The sequence below is a fragment of the Barbus barbus genome (genome assembly GCF_936440315.1).
Source record: "Barbus barbus genome assembly, chromosome: 8".
NCBI lineage: Eukaryota > Metazoa > Chordata > Actinopteri > Cypriniformes > Cyprinidae > Barbus > Barbus barbus.
In genome coordinates, this window is record NC_136736.1 from 25,139,644 (window position 1) to 25,153,281 (window position 13,638).

At 36.3% G+C, this 13,638-nt stretch overlaps 1 protein-coding gene across 2 annotated transcripts in view; it reads right to left on the minus strand.

Moving 5' to 3' along the window:
* Window positions 1–13,638, minus strand: part of LOC306874175 (uncharacterized protein) — a 50,036-nt gene that overhangs the window by 11,621 nt on the left and 24,777 nt on the right. For both annotated transcript variants that reach the window (XM_079424010.1, XM_079424009.1), the window contains exon 7: window positions 3,692–3,918. In XM_079424010.1, coding sequence (XP_079280136.1) covers window positions 3,692–3,918 — 227 coding nt within the window. The remainder of the gene's footprint in view (window positions 1–3,691; window positions 3,919–13,638) is intronic.

Here is a 13,638-nt window from a genome sequence, read left to right on the forward strand (position 1 = left end):
ACAAACAAACAACCCATTGCATGTGCTTGAATTAATATTATTTTAACTAGTTTTACTTGAAATATAACATTTTAAGTGGACACTTCCACAGTGATATTTTTCATGAAACAAAAAGGTCAAAAATTCCATGTAATTATATTCTTTGAAATATGGTAAAGTGCAAAGTGGTGGGTGGGTACAGAGAAACATTGCTCTACTGTTATCAGCCAAACAGCAGTGAGGTGGGAGAATAAACCACACCCCTTCTCCAAATCCCGCCCCCTGGGGCTCAGTAGCAGCTGGTGCATTCCTCACAGCAACATCGCACCTCCTCCGTGCTCACTATCAATCACTGTGGGTGACACGAGCGCTAAAACTGTCAACTTTCCCCAAAGTAAAGTTTCCCTTTTTTTCATGAGTGGAAAGAAAGTGAAAAATTTGTGTTTTCTAGACAGTATGTGACTATATGTGGGCTTTCAAGAGTAGAGGTGTAAAATTTGTGAAATATCCTAAAGTTTTTTTTAAGCTGTTTTGATAAAAAAGGATTGATGTAGGACGGCGTGCTATTATTGAGAGATAAGGAGATAAGATAACAAATTTACATTATATTTAGAACACTGAGGAATGCATGGAATGAAATGGCTAAAATTGAAAAATGGCTAACTTAAAGTAGAGAAAGAAAGAAAGAAAGAAAGAAAGAAAGAAAGAAAGAAAGAAAGAAAGAAAGAAAGAAAGAAAGTTGTGGGTTTCTGGGTTTAATTGTACGCCTAGGGTGAAGATTACTAGACTGGTTGTGAGGTGCACATTGAGTAACCCATTAACAGAGATACACTAACATTAGCTCACATAAGCCTATATAAGTTCTCAACTTTAAACCTAGCTAATAGTGTTTACCTAGATATGAGTTCAGGAAGATTAGAGTAAGTTTAAAGTCAACAAGAAATCAAAATTGACCCTATTCACTTTCTTAATACATGTAGCCTTGTGCATGATTTATGGGTGCACATTATTTTAAAGAACAAATATTTGTTGTCACAGTCTTTCAACAAAATGTATGCATTTCTCCACCTCTGGAACACCTTTTCTGGATGCCGTCAGTAGGCCCAGCCCAATCTCAGGGCAATTCGTGCATATTTTACGAGGTGGCTAATTCGTACGACCTCACTCGTACAAATTAATAAGATTTTTGCTAAATCGTATGTATTTTACGAGTTGCCAGTTCGTATGAATTTGTACGAATGACCTACACTTAACCCCGCTCCTAAACCTACCCGTCACTGGGGCTTAGACATATCATACAAAATCGTGTGAGTGAGGTCTTACGAATTCGTACAAATTAGCCACCTCGTAAAATATGCAAAATGGTAGGGTGTTACTAAACTCCCCAATCAAATGAACAGTAGGCTTGAATCTTCACTCTCACACACAGAGGTTTCAGAGTGATCAAAGCTGACATTATATAATTGGATGTATTTAAGACTAAGTAAGTCATTAGCGATAGTGGATAGTAGTCTATTAGTCTACACAAACATTTGAGAAACTTCTTACCAAGATGTTAAAGCATTAAAAAGGCATTTAATAAGCCGTGAGCAGTGTGGCAATGCCGGTGATTCATTATTACGTTTTACTGGTTAGGCAAGCTAAATACCTGAGACATAACACTTAAAAAACGAATGAATTACTTGTTAGGCCAAACTGTAATTTCAGTTTTAACAACTATTTTCTGAGACATCCTAAGAGAATAATAATCTGTGCCTATCTTACTATTGTTTTTGGTAGAGTGTTTACCTCATGGTCGATTTATTCAGACCAATGGGAATCCTTAAATACTTAGTTACACCTAGTGATTGACAGCTCCTTTAATCTGCAAATATTTGCAAACCGAAAGAAGGTGAATAGAGATTAGCACTGTGACAAGTCTGTATCTAGGATACAGCCAATCACAAAATAAAGGGCTTTTACAGACACTCCCAGATATTTGATCATGCCAGGCTGTATACATAGAGTTTGATGACTCTGACATTTAGTCAAAGAGACCCCAAAGAGACCAACTGTTTCCTCTTCAACTTATATTGTGCAAGTTGAGTTGCTACCGAAGCTGCGCTGAAGCCACATTCCATTTCCAGAACAATGGCTGAAAGTAAGAAGTAAATTAAAGGAGGGAGATCAATGCACAAGTCAAACTAAACATTGAATTAAAGAGGCCCAGTAGCGTGTGGATCTGATAGCGATGAGCCTGAATGAATAGACAAACCTGTATTTCGGTGGGTTGCAAAGAGATCATGCAAAGGGGTTAGGTCAAGGCTTATTGACTAACCTAAATCATGCATGACATCTTGAGTGAATGCGAGAAAACATCCCCCTGGAGCCCTCTTAGTTTCAACACACCTGGAAATGCTGGTTAATGGTACCACCATATGAAACATTTCATAATGATCTGCTTTGTAGACAAAACAGGCAGGCACATACATATTGACAAGTATGCTTGATTATCCATAATTACATTTCAGATGTTTATAATTGCATCTGACCCAATTACATTTTTAAAGGATGAAATGATAATTTGAGATACCTGCAATTATAATCTGACTAATAGGACAGAGGAACAAAGACCTCTTGATTGAAGATAATTTGAATAGTCAAGACTTCATTATTTAAGATATGTGACCCTGGACCCCAAAACCAGTCTTAAGTCGCTGGGGTATATTTGTAGCAATAGCCAAAAATACATTGTATGGGTCAAAATTATTAATTTTTATTTTATGCCAAAAATCATTAGGATATTAAGTAAAGATTATGTTCCATGAAGATATTTTGTAAATTTCCTACCGTAAATATATCAAAACTTTTTGATTAGTAATATGCATTGCTAAGGTCTTCATTTGGACAACTTTAAAGGTGATTTTCTCAATATTTTGAGTTTTTTGCACCCTCAGATTCCAGAATTTCAAATAGTTGTATCTCGGCCAAATAATGTCCAATCCTAACAAGCCATATATCAATGGAAAGCTCATTTATTATTTATATTTATAAATCTCAATTTTAAAAAAAATTGTGACTTATGACTGGTTTTGTGGTCCAGGGTCACATATGTCAAATGATGTTAAACAGACTACAGTTCAAAAGTTTAGGTACAATTACTTTGTTTTCTGAGCGAAATTAATACTTTTGTTTAGCAAGGACGCATTAAATTTAGAAAACATGACAGTAAAGACATTTAAAATGTCACAAAAGCTTTTTGTGACTTTTGATCTTTCTGTTGGTTTCCACAAAAACATTAAGTAGTACAACTGTTTTCAAAATTGTCCAAATCAGCAAATCAGAATGATCTCTAAAGGATCATGCGACACTGAAGTTTAGATGGCTGATGAAAAATCATCTTTGCCATCTTGGGAATAAATGACATTTTAAAATATATTCAAATCAGAAATAGTTATTTTGAATTGTAAAAAAAAACATCCCACAAAATTACATTTTTTCTGTATTCTTAAATGATGTTAAATTAGCGCTTTATCACACACACTCATATATAAAACACCGTTTTGCACAGCTCTCTGCCAAAGACCACCTTGCTGAAAGATCAGTAATGTGCTGAATATCAATATATTAAACCATTGCAAGAAAGAAAAATAGAAAATGAATGGGGAGTAAACCTAAAAAGAAACATCTAGAAGAAAGAAAGACAAAAAATTAAACAGTAAAGCTCTCCAACCTCACTGAAGATGTGCTGCACAACCAGGGCGAGAGCCTCCAGTCGCCGATTGCCGTTAACGATGAGTTTACGGAGATGCAGGATGCATTGACTTTTCTTCTCATTTTGAAGACGAAGATCTTTCTCTTCCTCTTCCTCTGTCGGTCCTACTTGATTAGCTGAGCTGTGCAGCTGTGTCCGTCCAGCTGTTGCCCCTGCAGCTTTGGGCCCTTTAGAGCCCTTGTCCACTGTAAAAGAGCGTGTGTTCAGTGTGGTCATTACGTTCAGCATGATTTCACAGTCCAGAATCACATATGCTCCTCAATTCAACCAGTAAAAGTGAAAGCAAAACACTGCACTTATGAGAAGAACATTCACACCCATTCACTAGAAAAATATGTATATCTTAATGTAATCATAAGAAAGAAACGAACATGACTAATAGGAAAGCACTGCAACAAAAGCTTTAAGTAACAAACTCAGCACACAAATAACAAACGCCCTCTCTTGTGTTGATCTTGAAAAAAAAAAAAATCCTAGTGCATGCTGGGATTGCATCTTAATGAAAATGCACTAAGGTCCAGAGAGCACATTAAGAGTGCATTAGAAAGAGAGAGAGAGACTGTGTGTGTGTGTGTGTGTTTGTACTGAGAGTGTATTTTGGTCTCATCTTCTATAGGCTAACTGAAGTCAAAGTAAGGTTTTCCATTCCATAATCTGTGACCATCATCTACACCAAACATTTTCACCTTTACTGAATTAGCAAAATTTATAACGATTCTCAAACTGCCTACTGAGCAATAACACATCTGAAATGTAAAGAAATAAGTATTTCTGAGTATGTTTTTGTAATATATGAGGTCATAAGATGTATTATAATTATTATACAAGAATTAGAAAAATGATGTGTAAAGTAGGACATAGATGTAATACTGTCATTGCACATGTATAATTAATTTTTGTCTTAATTAGATATTTAAAGCTTAAACATAAGGGTAAAGACAGATGATACATGTGAAATTTTGGTATTTGGTTGGCTTCTCTCAAACTCCCCGGTCTGTGTATGACATTTAACAAGAACTGTAATTTAGATGGTAATTTAGTCCTTGTTTGAATATAATCTGTATTTACCAAGCAACTTTAAAATATCCCACACACAAATCTGCTAAGTAACCACAATACACACACAAACGGTGTGAAGAAGTGAAGAGTACAAAATGAATATTAGCTATTGCTGATGCAGTTTAACTCTCATTCCCTAGTGGACAGCTGGCCTTAAAGGAACAGTTCAGTCAAAAAAATGAAAATTGCTTTATTACTAAAGGGGTGTGGATTTTAGGATAGACAGAATAGCAATCTGATTCTCTCAGAAAAACAGCTGTCAATGGAGTGGTACTTTTTCAAAAGTACACCTTTGCACCCAAAAGGTGCATATCAGTATCTACAAGGTACATATTAGTTCCTTTTGAAAGGGTACCACCCAAGTAACAGCTTTGGTACCGTGTTTCTGAGTGTAGGCTTTCAATTTGATTCAGAAAAGATTTTTGTAAATTCAGAATGATTTGATTCAATCCGGTTCACAATGAGATGTAATTTAATTCTGTCATTTTTAAGTGCATATAGGATTATGTAAATGCTGCTCCTAATATGTTTTACACAAACAATGGTGCACTCACTCCAATTATCTGCCTTTGTAAAAACTTTAATGTTTATATATTTTAAATTATTCCATGGTCTGTCTGAATACTGGATTCTCATTGGCTGGCAGGTATGCAGTATCTGGCAGGTATCCATATTAATGCTCTGCTTTAATTGATGCACAATAACGCATCAGTGATGCTCGCACACACACACACACACACACACACACACGGAGAGAGAGAATTGAATTGAATTGAGAGAGAAATCGCAGTCAGATTGTGTTGTGCACACACATAAACTTCCAACGCTTCCCTGCAATTATTTATTAATAAAATATAAGATAGATACTAGATAGCTAGATTATATTCCCCAGCAACAAGGTGATACAATTGCTGTTTTTAAGTATTTTTTTGTAGAGAGAGACGCGCAGAGGCAGCAAGCAGGTACACACAACTGTCCTCTCTCTCTCGATCATTAATTGAAATACATGCTATAATTTATTCAAATAAATGTGGTCTTACTGCACTATTTCATCTCTGTGTCTGATTTGAAGCGGGCAGAATGCTAGCGCCATATATTATGGCTCATAACTGACGAAAATAACTCATTTTTACCCATTCGTCCAAATGACCGCGTCGGGCTAGCCGTTGATTATCCCTTACATATTAAATGATACTTTAAAGAATCATTTACAGCATTTTAAATAGATTCTTCATCAAAAGAAATGATTCATGATTCTGTTTCAAAATCATTGCATATGCATTAGCAAGATTTGTTTTCGATGAATTGAGAAAGTGAGGGAATCTTCCCACCCCTAGTCATCACTGTATGCTGTATGGCTTCAGAAGACTTAGCTGAAAACTGAATGTCGTTTAATATAGCTGTAAGATCTGTGAGAAATGATGACAGAATTTTAACTTTCCCTTTAAATCACCTTCCATGAATCAGAGAGTCCCCCTGCTGGCAGATATATTTTCACTGTAGTTGGCCCTAATATTCTGCTTTTAAAAGCACATTTCTTCTTGTAGCTTTTTCGGAAATTAAGCTGAACAACAAATCATCAAATCATTTATCAATATAACACAGTATTCATATTATTCTTTGTTCTCTCCTGCTTTGTGCAAAGAATAAGAATACTCAGTAGTACTCAGTAGTAGGCATGTAGTGGATTTAATACAAAATATCTAATCTTTCCTTACATCTACTATGAATTTTATCGAATTAAATAAATATAAATATGTAATCCTATTTATGATAAATGTCCAATCATTAAAATGCTCGTTGGTCAGATATTTTCCCTTTCTTTTTTATACCTAATACGGAAACTATTTTCTTCTAAACCTGGAAGTCTTTATGTATAATGCAAAGATCACTTCTGACGAATGTCCCTGTTTAAATTATTTAAACACAGGCTGGAAATAGAGAGATTGCTGTAGTCTTTTTCTGGCTCTGTGTGATGTGAGGGAATATGTGTGCTTTGAGGTGAAATGTAATGTCCTTAAATAACTGTAACTCAGTGCTGAACAGTGCCCTTGCCTGTGGTCACATGACCACATCTGCACAATCTGCCACCCCACAGGACTGTGCCATCAGCTCTGATCACATCACTGCTCAACTCAGATACTCTGCTACTGTGGATATCATTGACCCACAGGGATACATTTTGTCCCCAATAACCTTACAAAACTGTGCAGTGGTAGTATTGAGGTATTGGATGATAACTTTTTTATATAGGCCTATGCTTCTGAATGATTACCACATTTATATGCCATGGTATTTACATGGTACTCTCATGAAATTACCATGGAACATGTAACACGACTTACGAACACGAACACGACTTACGAACACGAACACGACTTACGAACACGAACACGACTTACGACTGATGTGGCCCAGGGTCATATTATAAACAGATAGAATGTGGCTTTACTAGATTACAAACTCTTCAAACATCATCAATCCACTGTGTAAAATGAAGGCTAGTGCACATAGTCTCTGCTTGTGTGTGCATCTGTGTGTGAACACGACAAGTCCATAAGTAGCATGTAATCAGTGTGCAGTCTAGGCCTCATAATAAGTGTTTATGATGGTCTACCGTGACAGAAGACATGCTGTGATTGCTGTCCCCCAAACACTCCACTGGAAACAGACCGTAACTAGCTACCACACACACACTGAGTAGGGCTCAACCACAGGCGTCCAAACACAAGCTCCGTCAAGCATGTCCACACCCAGGCCGGATATGTTCATGGTTATGCTAACAGACAGAGTGGTGGTCCTTTGATGCTGTTGTTTCTCTGAGCAATCTTCTTTTCATTACACTGCAAGATTAAACATCACACACACACACACACACTCATACAACCAGCAAACCGCAAGCTTCCACAGAAAAAAAGGCTTCCACTCTTCCACATAATTACTGGAAGGCAGATGAGGAAATTATGCACCCGTTCTGAAGGAAAGCCTGAATAAACGTTTCAGCGTTTTGCTTAATGGAAAGAATTATCTCACTTAGACAGAAGCAGTGCCACACATTCAAAAGGAGACCAAACACATCACAGCATATCTTCTCAATCTAAATATGACATAGTTTCATCTAGCGAAAGGAAACTCTCTAATGCTACACCTTAAGCTCACCAAGGCTGCATTTGTTTGATCAAAACACAGTAATGTTGTGCAAATCAATGTTGACAATAATAAGAGTTGTGCAGCTTAATATTGTGGAAATCGTGATGAATTTGACAGGATTCTTTGATAAATAGAATGTCTAAAAGAATAGCATTTATTTGAAATATATATATTTTATATGAAAGTAAAACTATTTACTGTCACTTCGGATCAATTGAATGTATCCTTGGTGAATAAAAAGTATTAATTCCTTTAAAAAATGCACTAACCCCAAACTTTGAAAAGTACTGTAAATATAACATAAGCAAACTCTTGTTAATTTAGTTCAATTCTGGTCTACCTACATGTTTTTATTGTTATTCAACCTAAAATGACTCTCCTAAAAATCCTTACTGTGAACAAAAAGTACTGTGAAGATACCATGACACAGTAGTGGTATCAGGTATAAATATCATGGTACTAGATATATGATTACCATATATCATGACATTTACATGGTACTCAAAGATATCCCTGTTGAAAAAAACAGCATATGCTGTTTTGAAGCATGCCTTCTGGTTTGAGCTGGTTTAAGATGGTCCTCAGCTGGTTTGAGCTGGTTTAAGCTGGTCCTTAGCTGGTCATGAGCTGGTCCTAAGCAACTAGCTCCTGCTCAAGACCAGCTTAGGACCAGCACTTGATCATCTTAAGCCAGCTCATGACCAGCTAAGGACCAGCTCAAACCAGCAGCCATGCTTCAAAACATACCTAACCAGCATATGCTGGATTTTTCAACAGGGATATCATAGAATATCATATATTCTTTGGAGCATGTTCAAAAACAAGGTTTTAAAATTATAAATGGTTAAATAAAAATAGTAAATTACTTTTTGGGTTGATTCAGTCATATTAAATAAGGATTTTTACTAGAAAAAGCAGTTAATGTAGATTTTACTCTACCTTATGACAATATTTGTACCATGTACTATTTTTGTTAGTGTTGAACTATTAAAATTATATAGCTTTTGAGCAAATATTTCAGAATCTTAATGACTGGAAGTTGACTAAATGAGATCGCTCATGAGTCATGTTTGGTGATGTTACCTATCCGAGTATGGCTGGAAAGACAGACAGAAAGCGGCCAGTCTGCTGCACAGAGAGAACGACATCCAGGGCCTGTGGTAGAATGACATACCACCATAATCACAACCTAAAACCAAACTATTTAGTTTATTGTTTATTAATTCTTTAGATATGAATGTTAGGAATGGGGTAGGCAAGGGCTTTGGCTCACTGGAAAGTCAAAGGGAGTATCTGAAGAGGATAAGTGTGATCACACACAAAAACACGCATTCATTTGGATTCACTGTGAATCCCTTTGGACATTAAAGACTTGGGATATCCTGTTTCCACCCAAACTCAGGAACATGATGGTTGCTTATTGTCCCACCCACCCACCACCATGTCTCTGTTCCCTATAATATGGCTACCTGTAAATCTCAGTGATTTTTTTCACTTGTTTAATCATTCGCTAAACACAAATTGTACACAAAGTCACAAATGAATAGCACACTTCTCTTCTTAAACAACACCAACAAGGACATATTTTACTACAAGAAATGTTACTTCCAGGCACCGTATAAATTGAAAAAACTACAGTTATTCACTTCATAGATACATTTCCCTCATGCACACACTGTTATTGAGATACGCACAGAATGAGAAGGGTGCAGGGTAATAATCTGGATTGGAATAATAAGAATGAGGCCAGCGGCAGTGTTTAGATTAAATCGCATGATGAGGGATGAAAACTACAAGTCCAAAGCATGCCATCAAATCCAGATGAATAAATAGATTAAAAAAAGAAGGCTGTAATGAATGTCTGAGTTTGCTGGCCCAATTTGAGTACACTGTGTCCCTGCGGATTTGGCATATATACCAATGGTAGATATATACCAATTGGCATTTGGCATATCTCGTGCAGTGTGTGCAGGAGCGTTTGGAATGTACAAACTGTTCTCTCTGGTGATGCTTTCACAAACTCACACACTCACTCTCTCACACCGGCTGTTCAGGTCACACATATCAGGTCTGGAGATAACAGCACAACATGATCCAGCATGCTAGTTTCTATGGAGACAACTATGAGGAGATGCTGCACTCTGAATGTATGTGTTCAAGAATATTCTGGAATTTTCCACTGTGTTTTCCATTACATGAGGATGAAGACTGCCATACCTATACCACTGGTGTGGAAGAGAGATAATATTTGTGAACATATTCAGGTCACATTTCACCCATAAATAACATAGAAAAAAAGGAAAACAAATTAATATGCATATATGTGTGTATGTGAATTTTTTGCATAAAGAAATGAAGCTTTTTTTTTTATTGTATAATTATTTGAATGACAGTTTTTCATATCAATAGTTAATACTTTTAATAACCATCTTAATTAAATGCATAATACGCACACTCTCACACACACACACACACATATATATATCAGTAGATTTTGGGGTAAATATGACCCAGACATGTCCTTGACTCAACCACACTTTTTCAAAATTGTAAGAACACTTAAGTAATATACTGACATACTTGAGTTGACAAAGCAACAGTTACTATAAACCTATCCTAACCTATAGAGAGATTCAACACTTGATGAATGTAAAATTATTTATTAAGAGTAAGAGAAGGTAGACCTCAGCAAGAAAACTATGAACTACATTTTTTGAGAAATTCCTATTAATTCCCATGACTGAAATCTTCTAACAGATTCACAGAAAGAGAGAGATAGAGAGAGAGAAAGATGGATGGATGGACAGATAGGGAAAGAGCACCCTTACATGAACCCTAACCTAAATTCTCATCTGACACAGTAAGAAGGAGGGCGGTGGAGAATTAAACCCTAAAATGTGCATCTGAAAACACATCCTAGCAATCAGCTGAGCCCTTACCATCTTCACACACACACACACACACACTATCACATCAATTTGTGCTTTATTTACATCCAGCACAAAAATCAATATATACCCTTCCCCTTGTTTATATAAATATGCTGTTTACATATGAATACAAGGATGCAGGCACAGCACAGATCCACATATTAAAAACACAGCAAGCTGTTTCTATTTATGGCACTGCACATGGTGCCCTCTGGCACGGGCATCACTCACTAAAGATCACGCGATCGGGCCTTTCACTACATTACACACACACACACACACACACACGATTCTTTGTAAGCATCTTCTGATAAAAGAAACAATTGTGAAGGCTGCCACATGCTCCTCAAAGCACGGATGGAACAACGGTAACTATGGAGAGACGGGTGTCAAAAGGAGAAATATGGGAGGGGGGAAGGGGCGTATGGTGAGGGAGAGATGAAGGGAGAGATTGAGAGATGGAGGAAGGGAAAGGAGAGGTTCCCCAACCTGCATGGAAGACCACCGTAGTCTTCTTGCATCTCGGCAGTAGCTGGAGATTGCGAAATAGTCCTTTAGCCGTGAGCTTCACGTGGAAGTTTGATAGGGAAAGTCTCGGAGACCATAACATGACCTTCAACGTTCAAATGGAGGAGAGTAAATCCTCCACAAAAATATAAAAATTTTCAAAAATTTCTGAAAATTAAAAAATATTTAACACAAAAAATAAATAAATATTAAAATAAAATCCACTAGATAAAAAATCCTCTGGTCTCTGTCACATTCCAATGCTAAAGTCCTCTTAAGGTAAGAGGGGAACGTCCAAATAAGAGGTGGAGAAAAAACAGCGAAAAAAGAAGAAATATTGGGAAGAAAATAAAAGTAAATTTTGCTATAGTCTCCAAATCTCTCAAAAAATAAAAAATAAAATTATACTGCTACAGAAACACTAAATTGATGATGAAGACTGGATTGAAAATGATGCGAAGCTCTTGTGGGAACGGCCGGTCTGTTCAACGGTATCCTCTTGGATGCTGAACCAGCCAGTGTCTCATATATTCTCCTCCTCTCTCTCTCTCTCTCTCTCTCTCTCTTTCTCTCTTGCAAATGTGCACACGCTAATCCTTTATGTGTGTTGCACATGCACACACACACACACACACACACACACACACGAAGCCAAGCTCTCTGAAGCTTGACACACACACTCATGCACTCAGAAGGGGGGATGGAGGGAGAGAGGCAATGTAAGAGGGAAGGGGAGGGAGTGTACATAGAGCGGGGAGTAGGCGGTTTATGAGTAACGTCGTTCTCTCACTCCCTCTCTCTTGGCTACAGTATGGGTATGATTATGGTGTGAGGATGAAAGATGCTGCATTTGAAGATTATAGCTATGATTTACAATTACACTGCAAAAATGATTTTCTTAATCTATATTTTCATTTATAAAACATCTAAACTTCCTTGAAACAACATGAATTTATTTGAGAAGGAAAACTGTGTATTTATTTTCACTCTCTCTTTTAATGGTTTTGAATGCAACACAGTTTGGTGAGGTTTTGGCTTAAAACAATAAAAAAACACCAACAAGGTGAGAAAAATAACTTAATTCAAGACAGATTTTAGATACAATTTACAAAGAAAAAAAATAAATAAATAAAAATAAGGATGCTTAGATGACAGAATTTCACCAAAATTATTTGCCAATTATTATAGACCAATGTTGGTTTCCATTTACTTTCATTATATGGGTAATAATAATAATATTTATTTATTTTATATTTTTTATTATATGGGCAATAATACTACTACTAATAATAATAAATATATAATATTTATTTATTTATAATTTTCTTGTGTACCATAGAAGTAATAAAGTCATACAGACTTGAAATGACGTGGGTTAGAAAATGCAGACAGAATTTTCATCTGTTGGTGAAGTATTCTTTTAACTAATTAATTTTAGTAAATATTTAAACCCTGAAATCCTACATTCTCATTCTCTATTTTTTGGGGGGTCTTTTTTTTTGGCCATTTTTCTTATTTCATAGGCATAAAGTTCTAATTAGTCCCTAATCTTGCCTAATGTCATCATCTTCCTTTTTCTTCTTTCTCTCTTTTTCAGGTGCCTTCTCTGAGACATCTATTTAACATTTATGTATCTTCCAAGCAGCAGGCTTCCTGAATGGATGCCTTTGTTGGATAAAGAAAAAGAGAGAGAGAGAGAGAGAGAGAGAGAGAGTGAGCAAAACAAGCGCCTCGGAATACTGATGAGTGACATTGTTGAATAGAGAGACGTCAAGCAGCACATGAACAGCTGTGTTCTGACACTATTGTGCTTCCCTATTCACCACTAAAGGCCAGCAGCTGCATGGCCAAGCAACATAAATTAGCAACAGTCATTTATTTTAATTTTTTTCAAGGGGTGGAGGTGGCGCTTGTGGCTAAAATTCTGTTTAAGTCAAGTTGTTTGTAAGTAAAACAAGACGGAAAGGCCAGAAATACCAAGAAAACTTGTTCAGAATGTGACTGGAATTTTGGTTTGAGGATGTCTGTGGCATTTCTGCAAAGAAACACTGCAGAGAAAGTCACACATAGTGCTATAAGGTTAAAAAAAGGCAATTGGGTAATCTAGTACTCTATAATGCTTTTTTTTTAAAGTAGAAAGAAATAAATTTCTCCTCTCACTCTTAAAGCTGCCTTCCTTTAGCAGACGATGAATGATTCCAATCACATACATTAATAATGAATATAAATCAATTTTTATGTTATCTTCAATTAATGTTT